This window comes from Urocampus carinirostris, chromosome 14, assembly GCF_059441175.1.
Source record: "Urocampus carinirostris isolate Australia breed hairy pipefish chromosome 14, RoL_Ucar_1.0, whole genome shotgun sequence".
NCBI lineage: Eukaryota > Metazoa > Chordata > Actinopteri > Syngnathiformes > Syngnathidae > Urocampus > Urocampus carinirostris.
The window spans coordinates 29064684-29088736 of NC_142362.1; the positions used below are offsets into that span (position 1 = coordinate 29064684).

The 24053-nt window shown below is 41.2% G+C and overlaps 1 protein-coding gene across 2 annotated transcripts; it reads left to right on the forward strand.

Moving 5' to 3' along the window:
* Positions 1 to 269: 269 nt before the first annotated feature.
* LOC148353130 (gap junction alpha-5 protein-like) lies at positions 270 to 22706 on the forward strand. Of its 2 annotated transcripts, none has more exons than XM_088352746.1 (2): positions 270 to 372; positions 18885 to 22706. In XM_088352746.1, the coding sequence occupies exon 2, from the start codon at positions 18912 to 18914 to the stop codon at positions 19992 to 19994; it is 1083 nt and encodes a 360-aa protein (XP_088208872.1). In that variant the 5' UTR covers positions 270 to 372; positions 18885 to 18911; the 3' UTR covers positions 19995 to 22706. The 2 variants fall into 2 exon arrangements, with proteins under 2 accessions (XP_088208872.1, XP_088208873.1); XM_088352747.1 differs by lacking the exon at positions 270 to 372 and adding an exon at positions 12481 to 12573.
* Positions 22707 to 24053: the final 1347 nt, after the last annotated feature.

A 24053-nucleotide genomic window follows, 5' to 3' on the forward strand; every position in this document is an offset into this window, starting at 1 on the left:
AATTCCAGCAAACAATGTCACTTCCCTTCCCGTTGCCGGCGGAAAATAGAGCACCAGGGATGTAGGGAAAAAGGGTGCCGAGGAAAACGGGAGGGAGGAGGAGTGTGGATTTGTTGCGGGCAAGCGGGTGATTGGAGGTGTTGGGGTTGGAGGAAAAGGAGGAGAGAGCCAAAGGAGGAGTGAGGGTGGGCCTTCTGGTGATCACTGGCTAAGTGGGTGTGATGCCGCCTCCCGTCTTTTTCTTCTTATACCCCCTGTGAGGAAGAGGACTTTGTTGCCGGGACGGCCAAAGCTAAAGAAGAAGAAGGAAGGGGCCACTAAGAACGATAACCCAGAAGCCTCATCAGGAATAAGTTTTCAAGACGAAAACAGGTAAATTATACTGACAGGTTACAAGGGTGCATTTAGTTGTATATTAATGTTTCAGTACTTATTATTATTATTATTTTTTTTTAACTCAAGAAATGAAATACGATGTCAAGTGAATAACTATACATAACTATTTACAGGCTTCATACCGGTGCTTGGAATTCTTAAAAATGCTTGCTTTTTAATGTTGTGTTTTCAAGGTCTAAAAATGCTTACATTTTGGGTGTTGTGCTTGTAAATTCTTGCGACCACACATTAAATAAAAAGATAAAATTAAAATAGTCTGCTTAAAAGTGACTATGACCCTGCTCTCTGGTGGCTTAATTTTCCTGTAAAATTGGCCCATTATCCCAACCCAATGGGTACCCAAAGTAAATTGAATGTTTTTCTTGAACCATTTGAAGAATATAGACAATTTTGGTCTCTCTTGAAAGCTAACACTCTTAAATTTTGTCCCAAACTGATGTAATGACTGCACGTGCTACTAACATTGAGTAATCTGAGTTGGAACACACAGAAATATAAGGTTTTTATCCTCGCGTTATTTTTGCTATTAAATGCCTGCAGATGAGTGTAGCTTGGGCTTCTAAGCTAGAAAACAGGTGAGATGATACCTTGAAGCCTTATCTTGTCAAATTTGATCACAATCTGAAAAACAAAAGGTTAGGTCGAGGCGTTTCTAAAAGTGACCTTCAAGAGACGACCAGTTTACACCAATAAAACCTCTGCAACTGTGTATTTTACACCGGCCATTTTTTTTAGACATTTTGAAAGAGTTGTGAATGTTTGATTTCTCTTCCCTACTATTGTGCACTTGCGTGTATTAATGTTTTGTAAAAATGAACCAGGAGTGGTTTTAGGCACGTTTATTTTGAGATCTAATATAAATACACTTTTTACATCTCTCGTATTGTTCTTTTCAGCATTTTATTGGCTAACCAATGTGTCAATAATTATTTGATTTGGTTACTACAGGCTAAAGATATTTGAAGCTAAAGGTGGCGATCTCCGTTTTATCAATACAGGCCCTTCAAGACTAATGCTGGCTGTGGACTGTGGAAAAAGCCTGTAATTGGCTGAAAATGTGTTAATCAAAAGTTCAGAGGCTAATGGCCGTATTGGAAAACATTTTACAAGTCTTTTTTTTGGGTAAACGGGAATTATGTGTCGAAACAGACAGATTGCAAAAAGAAACGTACACTTTTAGGCAGAATTTTTTTGTCGGTCGGCATTATCGTGTGTTTTGGAGTAAATATTTTACACGGTTGGATACACCGGATGGTCCTGGATGTAAAAAGTCCATATTTGCGGGGAATGCTATAATCAGCTGATTTCTATGACACGTGATTGGTGAGCTATGTCGGCTTTATTATTATTATTATTATTATTATTATTATTATGATTATTATTATTATTATTATTATTATTAATTATTATTTATAGTTTTCAGTTATCCTGTTACAGACCGATTGTGATGTTTCTGTGATGAATACATTTTGAAATGGTCATCGTATCTGCATTCCAAGAGTTTAGGCTTTCCGTTGATATGTGGCATGACACATTTTAATGACTGGTGACATCATGATGGTCGCATCAGGTCTTTGTTCATCAACAGTCTGATGGCCGGCCGGCAAGCCTTCGGAACGTTAAAGGGTTAGCAGAAGCTGGCATTAGTTTGTATGGCGTTGTCATGTGAAGCCTCATAACCCCCTACTTGCCCTACCCCCTTACAAGTGTGACATAGCCAAGCTGAAAAAGCATTGTTGAAGCAGACCTCATGTGAGTTTATATGCAGCTCTTGTTGTCTACCTAACGGCATCACACACTTAAACAACCAGAAAGTATGTGAAAGCAGCAAGATAGCGACATTATTTTAGTGATCAAAGTCAACTAAAAAGAAAACACGCTATTTTTATAGGGTCTACACAATTGTCCATATTGAGTAATTAACAAATAAAATGCCTTTTTATGTTAGTAAGTTAAATTAATAAAAATAGTTGCTCTGATATCAAGTTCGTATTTACAGTAGAAGTTCACACAAAAGTTAAACCTTAGAAGAATTAACTTTCCTTTCTCTACAGTTTGACGTCATCGAGTGCTGTCGGTAAGAAAAAGAACAACATTGACCAAACAGAGACATCTGTAAACACTAATGGAATGGGGCACAGAAACTCAATATAATTCACGTTTGCTAAGGTCCATTCAGTGAATGATAGCTTCTGGTTTAGTATTTGGTTGAACACATTTTATGGTTCTTTTTCTAACAGGCAGCACTCTGTGATCTCAAACAGCAGGTCTACAGTTCCTTTTACACCGGATTTCTCCTTTTAATGGAACTGAAGAAATTGGAAAATTGTCTTTGAAAGTGCTTGAATTTGGCCATGAAAAATGTGTACAAACCCTGTATTTAGCAGTGTTAGTGGTAGGGTTACTTTAACCGGATTACTTTCAATTACTTTTTGATTACTCCAATACCAAATATGCTAATAAAAGACAAAAGAAACTAAGTATGAATAAAATTATGACTCACAGCATGTGGTAAGCTTTCTCTCCTGGCTTTGATCTCTTTGATCTCCGGCAAAACTACTAACTAAAATTTTTTTCAGTAAAGCTCCCAAGACTGTTTAGTTGTCAATCAGTGTTTGAGTACTGAGAACATAGTTTTCTAACTTGCGGGATTATGAACTATGTCCAGTGAACAACTTTATACAGTACCATTTAGTACTTCTTCATTATGTTAGCATTTACAATGTCGCGCTTGTTTTATTATCTCATAGCAACACACCCTGGGATTTGTGCACAAACTTATCAAGGCCCTATTTATTCTATGTTTTTTTTCCTTTTAATTTAGCAACTGTCTCTTCTTTTTCTGGTTTCGAAAAGATGGATTTAACAGGAAGTTTAAGCATGAATGAATGCATTTCAATCTTGTATTTCTTGTTGTTTTTTTTAATGCTCAGGGTTTACAAATTAGGCTCAGTTAAATATACAAAAATTAGAGTAACTTAAGAAATTTTTGATGCAAACAAATACTATACCTGTCACGTACAAGTGAATACATTGAGTTAAATAAGGCATGTCTGTCACGGTCGCCTTGGTGACCAGTCTGCCCCGCCCCCTGGGCAACAGCTGAAAGCAGTTCCACTAATGGTGGATCTGTATTTAAGACTGCATGGTGGGCTCTGCGGTTGCGGGTTCATTACTACTCATTCTTCACAGTCCCGGTCTGTTATGCCTTGTCCTGTTTAGTCTGTTATGCCTTGTCCTGTTTTAGTCTGTTATGCCATGTCCCGTTGAGTTCGTGCCGGAGGAACTCTGTATTGTTCTGTTTTGCCTCGGAGTATTGGGCGACTTTTATTTTATTAAATAAAACCTATGGATCGTCAACGCATTTGAGTTCTCCCTTCATGCCTCCTGCCTCCGTTCTGGTCCGGTCCCCTTCCACGCCACCCCGCTCTCGTGACAGAATGAACCCGCCAACAATTGAACTCAGCGAACGATCCCAGCGCGACTTGGGGAGAGCTGGAGTGCGCAGTTTGGCAGGCGCCTACTGAGTTGGCCTTCCCTGCCCATTCGAACCACGGCCCCGCCCGTCGTGGCCCTTGCTGTGCCTCGAATGGGGTCCCAGGAAGAATTGACGCCTGCCTGCCCGACTCCCGTGCCGATTGCCTGCTATTCCCTCTCCCCTGCGTGCAAGTCCGACTCCGACTCCCAAGCCTGCCTGTTCGACTCCCAAGCCTGCCTGTTCGACTCCCAAGCCTGCCTGTTCGACTCCCAAGCCTGCCTGTTCGACTCCCAAGCCTGCCTGTTCGACTCCCAAGCCTGCCTGTTCGACTCCCAAGCCTGCCTGTTCGACTCCCAAGCCTGCCTGTTCGACTCCCATGCCTGCCTGTTCGACTCCCATGCCTGCCTGTTCGACTCCCAAGCCTGCCTGTTCGACTCCCAAGCCTGCCTGTTCGACTCCCAAGCCTGCCTGTTCGACTCCCATGCCTGCCTGTTCGACTCCCATGCCTGCCTTGAGTCTCCCTGTACTGATTTTGTTCAGTCTTTCCTGTCCTGTCTTGTCTGTTCTGAATCTGTTCCCCCCTGAGTCTGACTCTTCTGAATCTGTTCCCCCCTGAGTCTGACTCTTCTGAATCTGTTCCCCCCTGAGTCTGACTCTTCTGAATCTGTTCCCCCCTGAGTCTGACTCTTCTGAATCTGTTCCCCCCTGAGTCTGACTCTTCTGAATCTGTTCCCCCCTGAGTCTGACTCTTCTGAATCTGTTCCCCCCTGAGTCTGACTCTTCTGAATCTGTTCCCCCCTGAGTCTGACTCTTCTGCATCGGCCTGACCTGAGTGCGACTCTTCTGCATCGGCCTGACCTGAGTGCGACTCTTCTGCATCGGCCTGACCTGAGTGCGACTCTTCTGCATCGGCCTGACCTGAGTGCGACTCTTCTGCATCGGCCTGACCTGAGTGCGACTCTTCTGTAGAGGCCTGACCTGAGTGCGACTCTTCTGCATCGGCCTGACCTGAGTGCGACTCTTCTGCATCGGCCTGACCTGAGTGCGACTCTTCTGCATCGGCCTGACCTGAGTGCGACTCTTCTGTAGAGGCCTGACCTGAGTGCGACTCTTCTGTAGAGGCCTGTCCTGTTTACCTGTTCTGATTCTGCCCTGATTTTGCCTGTCTGTTATCCCCTGTCCAGCTTGCCCGCCGGACCCCCCCTGCCGAGCGCCGATTCCGATCCGCCCGACGCAGATGGCGCCTGCCTCTCCCCGTTCCTGCGTGTTCGGAGGAGGGAGCGGGGTTGCCCCAATCGTGAGCGTCGAACCATTCCGGGGCGTGAGGTTGTAATTTTTTTCTTTTTTGGGACCTCGGGAGCTGTCCCTTAAGAGGGGGGCTCTGTCACGGTCGCCTTGGTGACCAGTCTGCCCCGCCCCCTGGGCAACAGCTGAAAGCAGTTCCACTAATGGTGGATCTGTATTTAAGACTGCATGGTGGGCTCTGCGGTTGCGGGTTCATTACTACTCATTCTTCACAGTCCCGGTCTGTTATGCCTTGTCCTGTTTAGTCTGTTATGCCTTGTCCTGTTTTAGTCTGTTATGCCATGTCCCGTTGAGTTCGTGCCGGAGGAACTCTGTATTGTTCTGTTTTGCCTCGGAGTATTGGGCGACTTTTATTTTATTAAATAAAACCTATGGATCGTCAACGCATTTGAGTTCTCCCTTCATGCCTCCTGCCTCCGTTCTGGTCCGGTCCCCTTCCACGCCACCCCGCTCTCGTGACAATGTCAAACTCAGTTTGGCTCAGTTTGGCCCCACACTTTATATTCTCAGGTGGGTCGGATCGGTAAAAATATGTGATAGCTTTGTGTTTCAGAATTATGCTTTATCATTCAGCCTACATTTGTAACCTACCCTACAAATTATTAATGCAGATGATAAGGGATCTTTCCCACGCAGAGCACATTTATTCACAAACAATGGGAATACATTATTTTAGTGTTCGGCATTAAATGTGTTAACAATTTCTTTTATTCAACAGTTGAATAAATGCATCTTTATATCCTAACCAACTCACCACAAACATAAACAAACACAAGTGGGAGCTATGAATGGAAATATACTTGCCTCACTTGTCAAATTACTTTGAAATAAATCAAAAAGAAATACAAAATAAGAGCAGGAAGCAGGAAACAACTTCAGATCAAACTTCTAAGCTTGGCCTACTGAAGCTTAGTAAATTTTCTGCGCTGCTTATCCTCACTTTGGTAGTTGGAGCCCATCCCAGCCCACTTCAGGCAGTGGGCAGGAGACAACCTGAACTGATGCCAGCCTGCCGCAGGGCACATAGAGACGGACAACTTAGTCACTTAGTCACACTTAGGGACAATTTGGACCAGCCAATTAACCTGACACGCATGTTTTTGCAATGTGGGAGGAAACCGGAGTGCCCATAGGAAACCCATACAGGCACAGGGAGAACATGTAAGCTCTGTACAGGGAGACAGTGCTAGCTGGATTCTAACCCTGGACCTCCGCACTGTGGGGCTGTGAGCTAAGCAGCTGCCGTGCCGCCCAAGCTTAGTAAATACTGCAAAATGTTGTTTTTAACATGAAACCAAACTGGATTTCAGCTCTTTTAAACCTTCACTTACCTCTAGAGGCAGAAATTAGCATTTGATTTGAATTTTTAAACACAAATTATAACCTTTGATAGAAACGTGCTACAGACTTGCTTTTTATGATCAGGGTTGGGTAAGGTTACTTTAACTTGATTACTTTCAATTACTTTTGGATTACTCCAATACCAAATATGTTAATAAAAGACAAAATAAACTAAATATGAATAAATTTACTAAATTTTGTGCAGGCTTCGGGAGTAACGGAATACAAGGAACGGCAAAAATGATGTTGGCAAGCTGTTTGGATTTATTTCCATTTTGTTTCTGTCGCATTTTATGTTAGTTTTGCCGGAGATCAAAGCCAGGAGAGAAAGTGGTAACCACGTGTTGTGAGTCATAATTTTATTCATATTTAGTTTCTTTTGTCTTTTATTAGCATATTTGGTATTGGAGTAATCCAAAAGTAATTGAAAGTAATCAAGTTAAAGTAACCCTACCCAACCCTGTTTATGACATACTCAGAAATGCACAGATTGTTGAATTAAGTGATCCAAGAGGCCGGATTGGGCTCTATGTCTCACATGGCAGAATTAAATAAAATGACATAACTTTTCAAAGGGTCTACTTTTTGCTTCGATTGACCTAAATTTGAATTTTGTAACATCACTCTAAACAAGATAAATTTGGTATCAACAAGAACTTAGGCATTAATGAATGCATTTCATTTATTTCTTTATTCTTTTTTTTTATCTTGAGAGCTTGTTAAACTTAAGTATCAGAAAAAAATATGCACTGGTGAACCATCCCTATTCACATTGTACACAAAAAATCCTGTTTTTGTCTCATACAACTTAGTTAAATACGATAAAAAAACTGTATTTGCTTCAATTGACTTAAATCTGAATTGTCACATCCCTCTTTAACAGGCACTCTTAAAATTGATTAAAACTCATTCATGGCCAGCCCATCTACAGTAGAATGGTACTTTAACGCCATCACTGGCATTGAATGTGCTAAAATGTACCTGGTTAGCATTTTTTAAAAAAGTCTGCATGTTACTGCCCAACCAACTGTATTTGAAAAAGAACCAATCTCATTCGTAAAAATAGCGCAGTATACTGAAATAGAACAGTACACGCTAACACTTTTATCATACATGTGCTAACAAATGCAGCATGTAAACTAGCATATTTTTGGCATTTACATCCAATGGAAAATAGAGAGAAATATGCTAAATGGCCCGATAATCTTTGTTTATTTTAAGTATATTTTCTTATTTTACTTAATAAATATATTTCAGATGAAGAATAAAGATTTTAAGACCCTCCTGCTGTCCTTATTTTAAAGGACATCTTCGGACCTTTTTATACAGTTTACACAGAATTAAAAACAGTTTAAAAAAGAGTTAAAAATGTAGTACGGGGGTTTTTTTTTCTATTCAAGGTACCACTCATTAATCTTGACTGATTGCCAAGCAGATTAATTTGGACTATTCTTTTAAGTCCCCAAATAAGGCTTCCCCACATAGGTCCAAACCGAGCACCTCTGAACCGCTGTATCAGCTAAACAATATCGCCATCAGTAGATTGTTGTGATGCATGCACGGTTTATGACAATCCAGGCGGCCATGTAAGGAAGCGAGCGTCCTAAACCTACAACTCACTGAACTACGCTTAAGTGACGGAGCCACCGGGCTGCTAAATAAAACACACTCATTGTGGATGGCCGTCCTGGCACCGGGCTTGAAATATTCCCTGCCACCCCTGCAGCCGAGCTGTTAAACAGCTGCAGAGTTTACAACGATGGGACTCCCGGCACGCTTCAAAGGTTAATAATAGGCAGCGCGCAGATAAACAATAGGACGAACACCAAGCATAGAACTCAGTGAACAAATCAACAAAAAATGTGTTCCCATTTGAATTTGTCGAAATCAGGGGTTTCAAACTCAATTTTACTTGGGGGCCGCCAGAGGTAGGGTCTAGGTTGGGTTAGGCAAAATCGCGGATGAAAACATTCCACTTTTCTCTCAGAGCTTTTGTAAAAATTAGATACAAAAAATAAGATCTAAAAATAAAATACATTAAAGGTGGGCTACGTCGTTTAAGGTGGAATGCTTTGCCCCCTGAGATTCGATCTGCAACCTCAGTGGACCTGTTTAAATCTAGGCTTAAAACACACTTCTATTCTATAGCTTATGAATGATTTTTATTTCCTGTTGATGATATCCATGTATTGTTATTATGTGTAATATAGTGTAATAATCTGTGAAGCCCTTTGAGACTCTTCGAGATTTAGGGCTATACAAATAAAAATGACTTGACCTGACTTGACTTGATAACATCCATTGCAGCCTGGTCATCCTGGAGGGGGGATAACCTTATGTGCAGTCCCTTCTCAAGTTTTCTTCATTTTCCTCATGTTGAAGTTTTTGTGTTTTTCCTTGCCCTTATATGGGTTTTAGATCAGGGGATGGTGTAATAATAGTCTGTAGTCTGTAACAGTCTTTTGGTTTGTGCAGCCCTATGAGACTCTTGAAAGTAGAATATATTCTCTACTACAGTATATGTTAACAATGCCCAACTGAGTTCAAAGAACCTTAATAATTTTTCCCCCACCTGGCTTTTATCTTACTATTAGTGCTGCTGTGTCTGGACTCGCATCACATTCTGAAGCAGAAAAGGGAAGGGGGAGGGCTGATTCTACTCTCATCCCCGGGGTTCTTTGTTAGTGTAGCTTGAAAATAGTAAAAGTAAAGATAAAAGGACTGTTTCAAGTTACAGTACAAACGCCGACTCTAACCACCAAATAAGATGAGAAAAAGAGGAGTTTCTTAGTTCTTGAGGAATGAGCTGACTGAGTATGCGGTGATTTGTATGATATTTGTATGACATTGTCATGTGAAGTGTCATTCCCCCGTACAGGTGCATCGTACCAAGATACCAGGTACTGGAGAAATTGAAAAATCGGTTTTGAAAAGTGTTTAAAGGGTGCTTGAATTTGGCCATGAACAAGTTGTACGAACCACGGCAATACAATTTTTTGGATATAATTTCTTTTATAATTGTTTACCTTTGCATTGTAGTTATTTAATAAAAATTAGACCCATTTTGTTTTTATTTTATCCTAATTATAAAGTAACTCGAGGGGCGGAGGGGTTCAATTATTCATAGATAGATTTCCATGCAAAAAGCATCAGCATCAGCTCGGTATTGATCAATACTACCCTGTATTTACTGTACTTAGATCGGATCGACACCAAATATCCCGGAATCGCCCCATCCTGCTGGCCAAGCACATCCCAAAGTATCAACAGAAAGGAGCTGTGTCGTTTTTGTCACAACTTCACAGATCAAACTTATTTTTATAAGCCCCGGTTAACAAAAGACGATTTAAATTCTATCAAGGCAGTGACAACAAGCAGCTGCTAGCTTCCTATTTTACAACCGGATTGACACTCATTTGAGAAGTTATCTCATTTAACACAAAACTATGGAAAGTTCCTAAAATAAACAAGATGAGCCCCAACACTCCTGGAGGTTGCACTTGTTTAAAGCATGGCTTTCATGTTGAGCAGCACATGACGCCTTCAATAAATGTGAAATACTGCGCGTTGTATAGCCGGCATGAGATTTTTGCCATCTAAGGTGGTGGCTACTGCATGAGTGCAGTCGCTTGTACTTTGCACTCGTGGCTCCCTCTAGAGAATGTCAAATAACGCCAGAAATAAATCAGCCTTTCTCGCTCATCAGGCAGTCAAAACACTATTGTCTTCCAGGTAGAAATACTCACCAATTTTCCTTTAAACATTTTCTACTTGAGTATCCTAAAATGTACCCACAATATCTCTGTTCGATGTTTACAAGCACAATCGTGGCCAGTTTTTTCACTTGACTCCCACTTAAATGGAGTTGTGTAATTTTGTAATTTGTCTTCCTCATTATTGTGATTTTCATTTCACTTTATAGATAAAGATAATTATTAATTAAAGTACAGTAATTCCGCATTTTTCACGGGGGTTGCGTTTGAAAAAGAACTCACAATATTCAAAACCGACAAGTAAAAACCTTTATGTATTTTGTTTTCATATTTTCTACAATACAGGGATTTCAATCTAATTTTAGATCTGGAGCGACATGGTAGAAAAATCATTCTTACAGGGCCAGACTAATAAAGAAAAAGAGGGATGGACAAAGGACAGAAAAAGAGAAAAAGGGAGACAGAGCAAGAGAGAGAGAGAGAGAGAGAGAGAGAGAGAGAGAGAAAGGTTGGGAGAGAAGGCAGAAGAGAAAGAAAGAGACAGAGCAAAAAAGAGAGAGACAGAAAGCGAGAATGAGAGCGAGAAAGAAAGGGAGACAGAGTGGAAAAAAGAGAGAAAGAGTGAGAAGGCAAGAAAGAAAGAATGACAGTGTGAATAATAGGGGGGAGATAGAAAGACAGTTGTTCAAAGGGTTTAGGTGAGGGAGAAAGAGCAAAAGAAAGTGTGAGAGAAAAACAGACAAAAGAAAAAAACAAAGACAAAAAGGGAGACACCGCAAAAAAGAAGAAAGAGAGCGAGAGAGATAGAAAAGGAGAAAGACGACGAAAGAAAAAGGAGAAAGAAAGAGATAGAAAGTGAGAGAGAGAGAGAGAGAGAGAGAGAGAGCGGGAGACGGGGAGAGAAAGGCAAGAGCAAAAGAAAGAGACAGAGCAAAAAAGAGAGAGAAACAGAATGCAAGAATGAGAGAGAAAAAAGAGAGACGGAGTGAAAAAGGGAGAGAAATAAAGAGAGAAGTCAAGAAAGAGAGACAGAGCAAAAAAGAGAGAGAGAAAAAGAAAAAGAAAGAGTGATGAGTTCAAAAGAGAAGGCAGGAGAGAGAGAGCAAAAGAAAGCTTGAGTGAAAAAGAGAGAAGAGAAAAAGAAATGCAAAAAAAGGAGACACCGCAAGAGAAAAGAAAGAGTAAAGATAGAAAAGAAAGAGGTAGAAAGAAAAATAGCAAGAAAGAAAAGGAGAAAGATAGCAAAAGAAAAAGGACAAAGAGAGAGAGAGAGAAAAATAGAGACACAGGCAGAAAAAAGGCCTGGGGACTGTTTAGCCAATTGAAATACAGAAAAAATAATTGCTGAAAAAGAAAATAGGCAAAATGGCGAAAAGTAAACAGTGACACAGCGATGGATTACTGTAATAAAGACAATTCCATTCAATTCAAAATCCACACGCAGTGAATTAGCCTTAACCTAAGCGCGTAAGTGCGAGGTGTCTGTACTCTATATCTAGATTCTCATAAATCAAGGCCGCACCACACGAAAAGAAAATTTCCATGGGCCACCGAGTGGAAAAAGCTTGTGGTCCTGTCGGGTCTTTGTTTGTGCCACTTGTACGTGGCACCACTCGCACTTTAGGTGTATCGTGCCCATCGTCCATTACGCCTCCATTAGCCTGCCAACGCACTTTGTAAATAGACGTGACAGCGGTGATACTTCGCAGGTCCGTCGTGCACTGGATGGTTGCTTTGTGACTGTGCCACAAAAAAAGGGTTAGCTATAGGATGCGGGAAGAAATAGGAGAAAATGTTTCTTTTGGCTCTGCCCCCAGGCAATCAGGTTCGATCTAGGGTTAATAATCAAATTAGATGTTTTAAACTTTTAGTTCATCGAACATTATTTTGTCCTTAAATGTTGTTTTATTAAAGGGTTACTGTGTAATATTTGAACACCAAAGACAAGTGCTACCAAGCAAAAGGAACAATATAAACTACAGAGACGCAAAGTGGTCAAAAAGCTCAATTTCTCTTTTTTTTTTTCTTTGCCCTTCCTTTCACAAGGTATTTGGTTTTTAGGTGTGCCTTTAGTGGCAAGATGGCGGACAATCATGTCTGCTCCCTATATGTTATCCACATGTTAAAAATGATACAAATTTCTTCACCTACGAGAAGTTAAAAAAGGCATGTTTATATGAAAGTGTATATTTGCTTATTACTTTGTCCCTTTAATTTATCTAATCATTTTACACGATGTTTTATTTAAGGGTGTTTAGAAAATGGTCTACTTGCTGACGCCATCTTCTGGCTAAAATCATCATTGCAGCCTCTGTCAAGCTACTTGTGTGGCGCGTGCAAGTACGTGACGTTCTTAGCTGTGCTTGAATAAACTCTTCTTTTTTTTAACCTTTTTGGGGGGTTTAGGTTGGCATTTGGACTGTATTTGTCACGGACCAGGAACCGAGACAGAACCCAATTGCGTTCGTTTTACTCAGCTTTATTTAGAAGAAGAAAAGGGCTTGCACCCACGATCTGGTGATCGTTGGTCACAGGTAGCAAATCGCCGGGAACGGGGAAGTGGCACTTCCGTGTCAATCGAAGGCAATGTCAAGAGCGAGAAAAAAACAGGTCGATGGCCGGGACGGAGGAGCAAAAACATAAACGGGTTCAAAAGAGGTCGGCAACGGGAATCAGACGGAAAACAGGGCAGGCTAGAGTCAGGAGTCAAAAGAGTTTGCCTTGCGTGTAGCTAAGGTTTGCAGACGATCTGACGAATGTTGACAGGAAGGTGGGGTTTAAAAAGAGGTCACCAGCCAGTCAGGGTCCACGGCTGTTGGCGCCAACGGAGCAGACTCAGGTGCCCCGCATCAGTAATCATGACAGTATTTGAAACAATCCTTTTCTTAATTTGACCATGTTCATTCTAGAATAGAAGAAAACAACGAGCACGAGCGTGAAATCGCTTTTCAATCCCCAGATAACCATAACCCTTCCTTTCCTCCAGCCTAATGGGTTGGTGGCCGGAACCCCGCTGATAAGAGTAAGCTAAAAGCAGGAAGGCACAATGAGAAAAATAATATATAAAGGCTCTATGAACACAATTGTTAACACATACTTATGTCATGATTACTGATGCGAGGCACCTGAGTCTGCTCCTTTGGCGCCCATAGTCCCGGACGCTGATTGGCTCCCTGCCACTTTTTAAACCCCCGGCTTTCTGTTACCGGTTGTCAGACTCTCTGCGAACCTCAGCCCACGCAAGGCAAGCCTTTCGACCCTGACTCTCTCCTGTCCTGATTCCTGGTTGATTCCCGGCTCCGACCCCTTTTCTGAACTTGACTTGAGTTTTTGCTCCCCCGTCCCGGCCATCGATCTGTTTTTTCCCCGCTCTCCACACTGCCTTCGCTCGCCACGGAAATACCACTTCCGCGTCTGAGTAACCTGCTACCCACGATCAACGATCTACGGATCGTTTATACTACCCTTTCCCTTCTTCCAAACAAAACTAAGAGAAACACACACAAGTGGGTCCTGTCAGGACCAGAACGAAGGTTCTGGTCCTGACAAGTTAATAGAGAAAATATTTCAAATTCAACTTTTTAAGGACACCTCAAACTACGCACATCACTTTTAAATATTTTTTTGTAATGACAAATTTATATTTTTATAAAAATATTACATTTTGTAGAACTATATGACGTCTCCTCAAATTATTGTTTTTCTGTAAATAATAATACTCCTATAAATATTAATGTAATAATACTCAATTTAGTTAATTGTTTAGAAAATTGTTGTAAATTTTTTTCTTTGGGACTTCTGGTTACCTGCAGATTAATTATTTACAAAAATACATGTTCAAGTATTGTAAATAGCCTATATTTTATAAAAATTATAGTACTTGTAAAAGTACCTGCTTGTACCCATTAGGCCATCTTCAGGTTCAAGATGGCCATGTTTTCTATTTGCATTATTTACAATGCACATGGATTTTGGCGTACTTGGTATAGTATTACAGTATGATAGAATTGATTTTTTTGTATGAATTAAAAGATAGTTCTAAGACAAAACTTGCACATTTTCATGTGGTATAGCAGCTGTCTTGTCAGTGGCAATCTTCGTGGACCTGAAGTGAAAACGTGTTTTTTTCCACCGAGTTGTAATAAATAGGGCTAGCTTCATCACTGAGTCTGTTTAGTGACGTGTATTGTCGGAAAGTAAAAGTGAACAAAGCCCGGCGGTTGTTTGATAAGAACAAGTCCCTTTCCAGGCTCCAACTCCTGCTATTGTCCTATGCACTCGCTTGCAACCTTCCTCAAAGTCTTTTGTTATTCCATTCAATTAAAACTAAGTTTTGGAAACAATAGACAAAGAAACCGTACAGGTTGACAGGTATGGAATTGTTTCAGGACACGATACACTTCAGATGATATTTTGTTGCCATCATGTATCTGCATCCCATGTTTTTAAAACCTGATTCCAGTAAGAGAGCCACAGTCAAACCCGTCATTTCCTACCCGTGAACTCAAACCAACGAATCTCCCCACCCGTCTTGTAGTTACAGTTTCCCCCCTTAGTTTACATGTAGTAGTTATTCTACACATTTTTACAGCAAAAGGTTAAAAATGTGTCATGTTGGTCCTCCCACAGTACAGAAACCATATTAAATATATATATATATATATATATATATATATATATATATATATATATATATATATATATATATATATATATATATATATATATATATATATTTATATATATATATATATATACTTCCCACCCCCATTATTTTCAAATTGTATTAAGTTTAAACCTTAGTAGACAATCAAAATAAAGGATTTTGAACTTGAACGGAGGGCCAGGAGAGGAGCTCCCTTCCTAAGGTCCTCTTCCGATCCCCCTCCTTTTGTAAAATCTTCAAGGTTACAATGAAATGAAATGAAATGATCTGCATTTATATAGCGCTTTTCAAGTCAATGACTTCCCAAAGTGCTTTACAGTGTGCTTTACACTTCCCAATAGCGGCCTTGTATTGCAGCCAAGTAAGACGCTAACCTGCTTATTGGGGGTATTAGGGGTTCAGTGTCTTACCCAAGGACACTTCGACATGTAACACGGACGAGACGGGATACGAACTGGGATCCCTTGATCCCAAGACGAGCGCTCTACCTCCTGATCTACTGCCGCCTCAAAGACAACAGATCAGCACCAAAGGGTGTGTATAATCAAGGAGATCTACATGATTTGCTGATGTCCAAAATAATGCATAACAACGAACAACAGTGAGTCAAAATAAGGAAATGGCATCCCATGAAAATTATTTTGAAATTGTCCAATTGTGAAAACGTACCAATTTGTAAAAGTTTTTCGAAATATTCCAGGGAGCCACTTGGCAGTGCTAAAGAACCGCATGCGGCGTCCGAGGGGCGGGTTGTCAACCCCTGGTTTAGCCAGTCACAATGCAGATCACAGTGCACGTTGAAAATCCGCAAAGTAGCGAAACCGTGAAAAGTAAACCTTGATACAGCGAGGGATTACTGTATATGCCTGATAGAGAGCGAGTGAGGAAGGCATGTGAGGGCAGACACATGGCCAAAGTCATTTAGATCCCTTACCCTCGCACAGCAGCTTCGAGGTCCTCAGCTAGCTTCATCAAAGGGCGGAACACACGGCAGACTGTCGGAAATGGAAAGTAGGGGTGGAACGGTAAGCCGCGGCGTTTCTTCCGTTATGGTGTTTTCTGGAACTTCTCCAAGTCGGGCCACAGTATGGACGAGAACATCTTTAATGTGTGGTCTTCGATATATGGGATTGCCGGCGGTTGGCAGAGGTTATTTGTTAATGTGGGCTTGGTGGGGTCATTGATGCAGTGGCCGGTGTTGGGTGCGTTTCTGAAAAATAGTAATTAGTTACAGTTGTCAGTAACTTCACCCCTGAGGATACTGACACTGGCGGCAGCGCGATACTTTGAAAGTAACTTTCTCGTTACAAATTACCTTACATACTCCTACGCAAGCCGGCCCCCTTAAAACTGCTTCAAAATAGACATGATAAAGGAAGAAAACATGTTCACTAACCTGTGGAAGAAGTGAAGCGATCATATTTTTGGGCTTGTGCATGCGTGAGAGCTTGGAAACAAACACTTAGCTGAGACATTCCATATCCATGTTGTCTCTGGGCTTTGAACCATTCGAATATCCCCTTCCCCATTTCCGAGTACTGGTCAAGATGTTTTGTTTTCGTTTCCAGGCGTGGTGTATTGTCAAAGCAATTTTACAAATAAAAAGATGAAAATTCCATACATGTAGCATTCATCTTGTGCATTAGGTCTTATTTCGTTGTCACACTATTTTTCAAGGCGCCAGATATGTTAGAGTAGAGGGAATGTTGTTTCACTTTTTCTTAGCCCAAACTAAGCTTTTTGATTGACAATTTTTGTTTTTATTACATTCGACCATGCGTTTATTTGTACATTTCAGGACGACCGTCATCCATTTCAGAATCTCATGCAATTCATCAATACTTTGCAAATAGCCTGTTCCACGGACCGATATCCTCTGACCATATTCTCGCGGCCCAACCCAATAATAACATCAACATTTTGGTACGGTGTCTAAAAATAGTGTGAAGATGAAATTAGACCTAATGCCTTTTCATGTGTAGTCTTCATCCCTAGTGATCTAGTGGATATACTGTAATCCAGGGCAGTCCACGCTACTTTCTAGGTTTGATTCCTCTTGCATCCAATTGTATGCGATTGTATGCTGTGATCAAGGATATGGTCCAACTGATGAATCAATGCACAAACTTGGCTCTTTTTATTTTTTGTGCAACCTTAACCCTTACAGTCTTTTTAATTCCATCCGCATTAAATATGAAAACTATAACACAAAAGACTATTTTAGGTCGTATGCCTTATAGTTCGGTGCGCCTTATAGTGTAGAAAACATGGTAATTGCGTTCCAGGAACGCATTAGTTGACAGCGGCCTTATAGGGGCATTGCCAGAAGAACTTTCCATAGTGTAGAAAAGCATGGCTAGGCGCTGAGAAGAATTTGGGGACGGAGGAAGGGATGGAAGCTGAGGACACTCGCTACAGGCCCCATTCGCCACCACGTGCCGTTCAAAGGGCAAACTTTTCCACAGTCGACCTGCCTGCTGGCCACTTTTTACCCTCTTATGTCGGTCACTCATGTACATGCTGGCATAAGGCAGGAAGCAAATATAAACAAATGGCGTACATTTTTTTTTCATGGAATGCGCCGTTTGTATACTTAAGCGTGATTTGAGAACTCTTTCTCCCATTGAAGTAGTGATGGGAAAAATGGTTTTCATGCCATAGAGTCCAGAAGATCTATTTTTGACATACAATACTGGAAGCATCTAAATTTCTTCCTGATAAAACCTTAATAGGCCCTTCATGGTCTTGAAAATGTCAGACTTAGTTTTAACAGATTTTCATCTCTGCAAAATGGATGAAGGAGAAACTGATAATGGAAATTGTTAGAAGATGCAAAGCCTGGAAAGGTCATAGGAATGATGTACTGCTATCATACGCAAGGTCTATTTTCCAAATTTTGCGAGTAGTATTTTTATTTGCTGTATCCAGGCTAATATGCTCCCAAACTTTAGAAGGGTTGGCATGCGTACATTATGTTGACGCCGTAATTTTCTTGAGACTGACACTATTGCGCATCAGCAATTCTCAGAGGAGATTACAATCATGTAAGATGCCTCGCTCTGTTGAAGAAATGTGCTTAAGGACAATAGTGGACAATAAATCCCATTGTCGCCTATTTCTATTATGGATATTTGTCTATTATGTTGACTAATTGTTGCAGCCCTAATATCAATACAGTAATCCAGGGGTTGGGGACCTATGGCTGGCGCGCCATACAAGGCTCTTTTAATGAGTACATATGGCTCAGAGATTAAAATTCAAATCACGCACATATTTCCTGTGTCACTCCTGTTTTTAGTCGAGTGATGCTGATTTTGGTACATACAAAGATGGAGCATCACTGAAACCATAGGGCACAGTCTAAACTACAATTTGCCGTCAGGGTTTTACACCAAAATACCGTGAGTTGTCTGTATGTTGCTAAGGAACCCATTAAATGAAAGCTCACTAAACAAGGTGTTCAATGTTCAATGTTGAGACACTTCATGATGAAAACCAACAGAGAAAACTGTACACACCCAAAAACGTGAGCCAAGAACCCTGAGCAATTTGATTGGGTGAGCGGTAACGGTGGGCAAATCTTTGCTCATACAACACACTCCCTTCTCTCGCATGTGCCAACTGCGCTGAAGGGAAATACATCATGAAACTTTTTGTTTGCACCCAATCCACTTCGCTTTACATGGTACTTTGCCGCCACTATGTGGACGTTATGGAAAGCTGCATTTACCTTCCGGTTCTGTCCTACAGAAACCATATATAATTTCATTACCAAACATTTTTGAGAAAGGGCCAGATAGCCAATAGGGAGCTGCAGAGAGAGTTTAGCAAGTGGAGAATTCCAACTTGGTTGCCGATAGAAAGCATCTTGCTCTGAATGCAGAACACAACGCACCATGAAAATCCGCGAAGTAGCACAACCATGATAAGTAGACCGCGATAAGGCAAAGGATGACTGTAACCTAACAAGTTTCTTCCCTCCCAGGTGTCACGTGGCCGCCCGTGAGCTGCCATGGGGGACTGGAGCCTCTTGGGGAACGTCCTGGAGGAGGTCCAGGAGCACTCCACTTCGGTGGGCAAGGTGTGGCTCACCGTGCTCTTCATCTTCCGCATCCTTGTGCTGGGCACGGCGGCCGAGTCGTCGTGGGGTGACGAGCAGAGCGACTTCCTGTGCGACACTCAGCAGCCCGGTTGCACCAACGTGTGCTACGATCGCGCCTTCCCCATAGCACACATCCGTTACTGGGTGCTGCAGATCGTCTTCGTGTCCACGCCGTCCCTCATTTACATGGGTCATGCCGTGCACGCCGTGCGCCTCGAGGAGAAGCGCCGGCGGCGGGAACAGGAAGAGAGGGAGGACGGATTGGAAGGCGGCGAAACCGATATGAGGGCAGATAAGGAATACCTGCAGAGGAGGGAGAGCAGCAGGGAGCATGGGAGTTTACGCCTTAGGGGGCCACTCCTTCACACCTACGTCCTAAGCATCCTTATCCGTACTGTCATGGAGGTCATCTTCATCTCCGTGCAGTACTTGATCTACGGCGTGTTCCTCAAGGCACTGTACCTGTGCACAGCGTCACCCTGCCCCAACCCGGTTAACTGCTACATGTCTCGTCCTACTGAGAAGAACATCTTCATCGTCTTCATGCTGGCGGTAGCCGCCGTGTCCCTTGCACTGTCCGTGCTGGAACTCTATTATCTAGGCTGGAAGAGTTTAAGAGCTTGTGTCAGAAGGAAGGCGGCGGAACGGAACCCAGCGCCGCTACCAGGGCCTGACAGCTCTGTTGCACCCCGCACTCCACCCCCTGACTTCAACCACTGCGTCAACCCCTTGACCTCCATGGCCTCGGTTCCCTTCAGCAACAGGGTGGCGCTGCAGCAAAACTCGGCCAACTTGGCGGCCGAACGCAGTCACGGTAGGGACGGCGCTGAGGACGATATTGACTTTTTGAGGAGGTACCAGGGGCCGGCACCGACCCCGGAGCAACCCAGCCGCTGCCACCTCGCCCATATGCCCCACACCGAAGATAAACGACGGCTGAGCAAGACGAGCGGGAGCAGCGGGCGAGGGAGACAAGATGACCTGTCCGTTTGAACATGGCGGCCTCAGGAAATACTTTTGGATATTTGCTGTATATTTTTTTAATGGTGGAGAGTGGCTTGCTAACAGGCACATTTTTTAAAATATAAACTTGACATACCGTAAATTCCTACAGGGAGCTACTTTTTTTCTACATTTAGAACACTGCAGCTTACAATACGATGCGGCTTTGCGGTGAAGGTGCCGGCAACGACGAGACGCACGCCGGGTCCCTTCCGCCGCCTTCCCAAGCTATGGTGCGGATGTCTTCATTCCTTTATTCGGGGACCTGCGTTGACGCAGGCGCCACACCGCCCTGTCTGGCGCTGCAGCGCTTACATTCTTTCAAAAAAATTTGCGGGGAAATGTCTACTACAGAAAAGTACCATATTATGCCGCATTTAAAACACTCGTTTTTGTGGACTGAGTCCGAAGCGATCAATCTTAATTCTAAAAACAAAACTCAATATATTGTGCCGACTAAAATTCAGAAGCTCGTACAACAAGGATGTCGAATACATGGAGGGCCAAATCAAAAATTTAACTACAAGCCGAGGGCCGGGCTAATGGAATGTTAACTTATTCAAATGCTGCCTAAAATCTTGTAAAAACAATTGAAGCTCTTGAAAACCTAAAAAGATTATTGCAATAGAATCAGATAAATAGGGCAATATTTCTTATTTTCAACAGGCACAAAAAGACAAGTTTCCTTGAAATGAAAATCCCATAACATCTACAATAAATGAAAGAAGCTGCTAACGCTAGTTGCTAAAATTGTGCTAGTAGTAGCCAACGACGCCTAAAGCTAGTGAGAGTGTCTGGAATGTCAGCTGCTAAAGCAATGCTAGTTGCTAATTTTGTGTTATTCAACCCATAAAGCAATGCTAGACGATACAAATTCTAAATAAATTGCTAAAAGCTAAAACTCAATATGTGCTCACTACTGATAGGAAAGATGGGATTATTCTAGACGTGTTTAACGTGCATTCATTTTAAATTCAGCTAGCATTTATTATTCAGGCACCATCAGTAGCTAATGATTCCTATTTCATCCAAAGTGGGCTAAACTGACTTACAGGGAAAAATTAAGAGCAATGTTCCTCTATTCTCTCAATTGAAGTAAAATACAATTAGATTCTAATACAATAAAGTGCAATCATTCATTAACCATCACAACACATTTTAATAGTGGAAAAAAAGTGTTGAATAGAATGCATCATTGTCTAATAAGTTCCAAGTTTCTTCTTCTGTATGTGTGAGTGTGTACTCTATAAGAAATATTTAAAATAAACTGGTAAAAACCGTAAATGGCATGTTAACAGTGTTTAATAGTGCTAACCACAAAATGTAATGTGATGTTCACAAACGGGAAGTGACACTCCGGAACAGTGTTGAATGATCCTAAATCACTTTTAGTGAAATGGAAAAAAAATGTAACCAGCCAGAAAGTCAGAGTGCTCAGCACCCTCCATAGCTCTGAACTTAAAATCGCCCCTGATCTCCTTTCTATCAACTTGTCATGTGTGCAAGGGATGGGAGAGCTTTTGATCAGCTGCATCGCTCTGCATGACTGAAGGCTTCTGAATTTAAGTCAGCACAGTACATTGAGGTTATATTTGATAATGTTTTTATTACACTTCTGCCACCAATGAGTATCTTAATTGCACATAATGTGTTACTTTTCTGTACCGGACATTTCCCCGCCTTTTTTTTAATGTAGGAAATGGAGGTGAGTGGGTTCATTGTTATGGCTGTTTAAACCGGCAGCGTAAAGTCTAGTGCGGGTTGTACAAAAACAAAGTCGAGTTACTTTCCTAAATTTGCACGTGAGGTTTTTAACCATGTGGGCTCTGTTGTCCGGAATTTACAGTAGTTGTTTTATTTTGCACTTCGGAAAGCACTTCAAAGACTTAACTGTAGAATATCAATACAGTTTCAAAGGAAAACTGTATGTAATGTGTTCCCTCCAAATAAAGTCAAATGCTGAAAATGCTTGAAGTCCAAAGAATGAGAAAGGCATGGTTAATTGTTGAGAGTTTTCTTGATTTTGGCCTAAATTTATGTGTGAAATTTGATTTATTGTTAAGATGGCCATAGTTTATTGTTCAGCCTGCGGGCACAGAAGTATGTGATGTATTTAATCATTCAAACTTGGCTATGTGTTTAGCGTAATTCTCTGTAGTTTGTCGAATGTATCTTTATTTTCATTGCTACTGACAGCAGAGATGGAGAAACCAATTGTGAAAAAGAGAAGCTTATATTCTAGATGTCCACCTATCTTTACAGGGACTTTGATCTTTTTATAGTCAAATCATGTTTATCTGTATAGCCCTTAATCACAAAGAGTCTCAAAGGGCTGCACAGAGTGTTTAATAGCTGTGAAGTTACCTTAGAGATAATACGCCTTATTAAAATTCTTGATGTACTGCTTTTGTTAGGAAAATCGTATTTTGTGAAAATGTTTACGTAAACAAGTTTTTCGAAAGACCCAAGTAGACACTTATCATGACTTTACATATGGCCACTAGGTGGCGAGATTGCACTTCCAATGTTTTTCTCATTGACTTGTGTTGAAATGGTTCGTCTATCCACAAGGTTTAATTTTCTTTCGGAAAATATATTTTGATTTTGCATTTTTACATATGATGTATTAAACTTGGACTAAGTGATATCCAACCTGGGCAAAGACACATTTACTAACTTACTTAGGTTTTACTTTTCTACAGTATCAATTAATTACCTTCCCTACTGTATTCATATTTGCTTTCAAATATTGTATACGCATTTACTGTAGTTTTTCCTCATTAAATGATTTTCTTGAGTAGTGCGTGTCTTGTTTTTTATACCAGCAGATGGCAGCAGGAACGCAACCCAGCTGCAAAACCTTACACTGGAAGAAAATGTTCACGGGCATTATAATTGAAACTAGCGTTAAACTTAGTTGCTGAACGTGACCTATACCAAGTACAGTAGGCCTACATACAGACTGCAATGCCAAAGATAGATTTCATAACAACGATATTCAATATTTTATGTCAACACTGTTGAACTGTAAATTTGCAGGAAGCTGTCGTAAATATTTTAACAAAACATGCAAAACAAGTAAAGAAAAGTGCATAAGGTTTGTGGTGTCAAAGACAAATCTTCCAGAAGCAAAATATTCAAATTCCTCGTGCAAACATTGTAAAACATCCTCCTCTTGGACCAAACTGATCCAAGGTTGTTTGATGAGGTCCGCTGTCTGACTGTACCACCACACCGGGGTTATTGGCTTTCGAGTGATACATCAGGAAATAAGTGCTTCGAATGTAATTACATTTTAGCTTTGCAAAGCATACATATCACTTTCGCCTTGTTTACTTTGCTCCGCCACTTAGCCTCAGGAAACAGAAGAGACTCTTTTTCAGTTGTTGGAGGAGCGCAGAAAACACCCGGGAGCGGGCCCCGGGCGGAATTTTAATCGTGACCTTAATATATTTTTTGTTTTTTTTTTGTTTGAACAAATTTATTGACACTAAAAACAGAAAACATTTATGACAATCTCAACAGCAATTAAGCACATTCACAATATTATATTCCAATATTACGTTTTTAACAGCAAACACAAAGTGAGGTTTGAACAAACCTTCTCGAAAATCAAACATATGTAACCGCGTTGTACGTGTCCCACCAAAGATCCACATTCACGCTGGACTGGATGATGAGGTTTTTATTATTACAGTTCTGCAAATGGATGAGTCACAACATTAGCTTTTTCTGCTGGGTCTGATCTCTTTGATCTCTTTGTAGTACTCTGGTTAAACTGACAACAAAGCATATCAAAGAGCTGTCTTTTCACTTTACACAAAATACATTTTAGAATATCACACTACATTTATAAATCTTTGCATTTTAACAAGAGATCGTATAGTGGATTTTTAACGTTTACAATGAATTCAACATGTTTTTCTTTACTCTGAATTTTAACCAACATCATCCTTTTTTTTAATGTATTTGAAAAATAGGAATAAAAACAATAATGAGTATAAAAATGGGTACAATTTACCTGCAAATGGATGAGTCACAACATTAGCT

Excerpts from the sequence above, each read along its gene's own strand:
- LOC148353130 (XM_088352746.1), top strand. The coding sequence starts at position 18,912 with ATGGGGGACTGGAGCCTCTTGGGGAACGTCCTGGAGGAGGTCCAGGAG.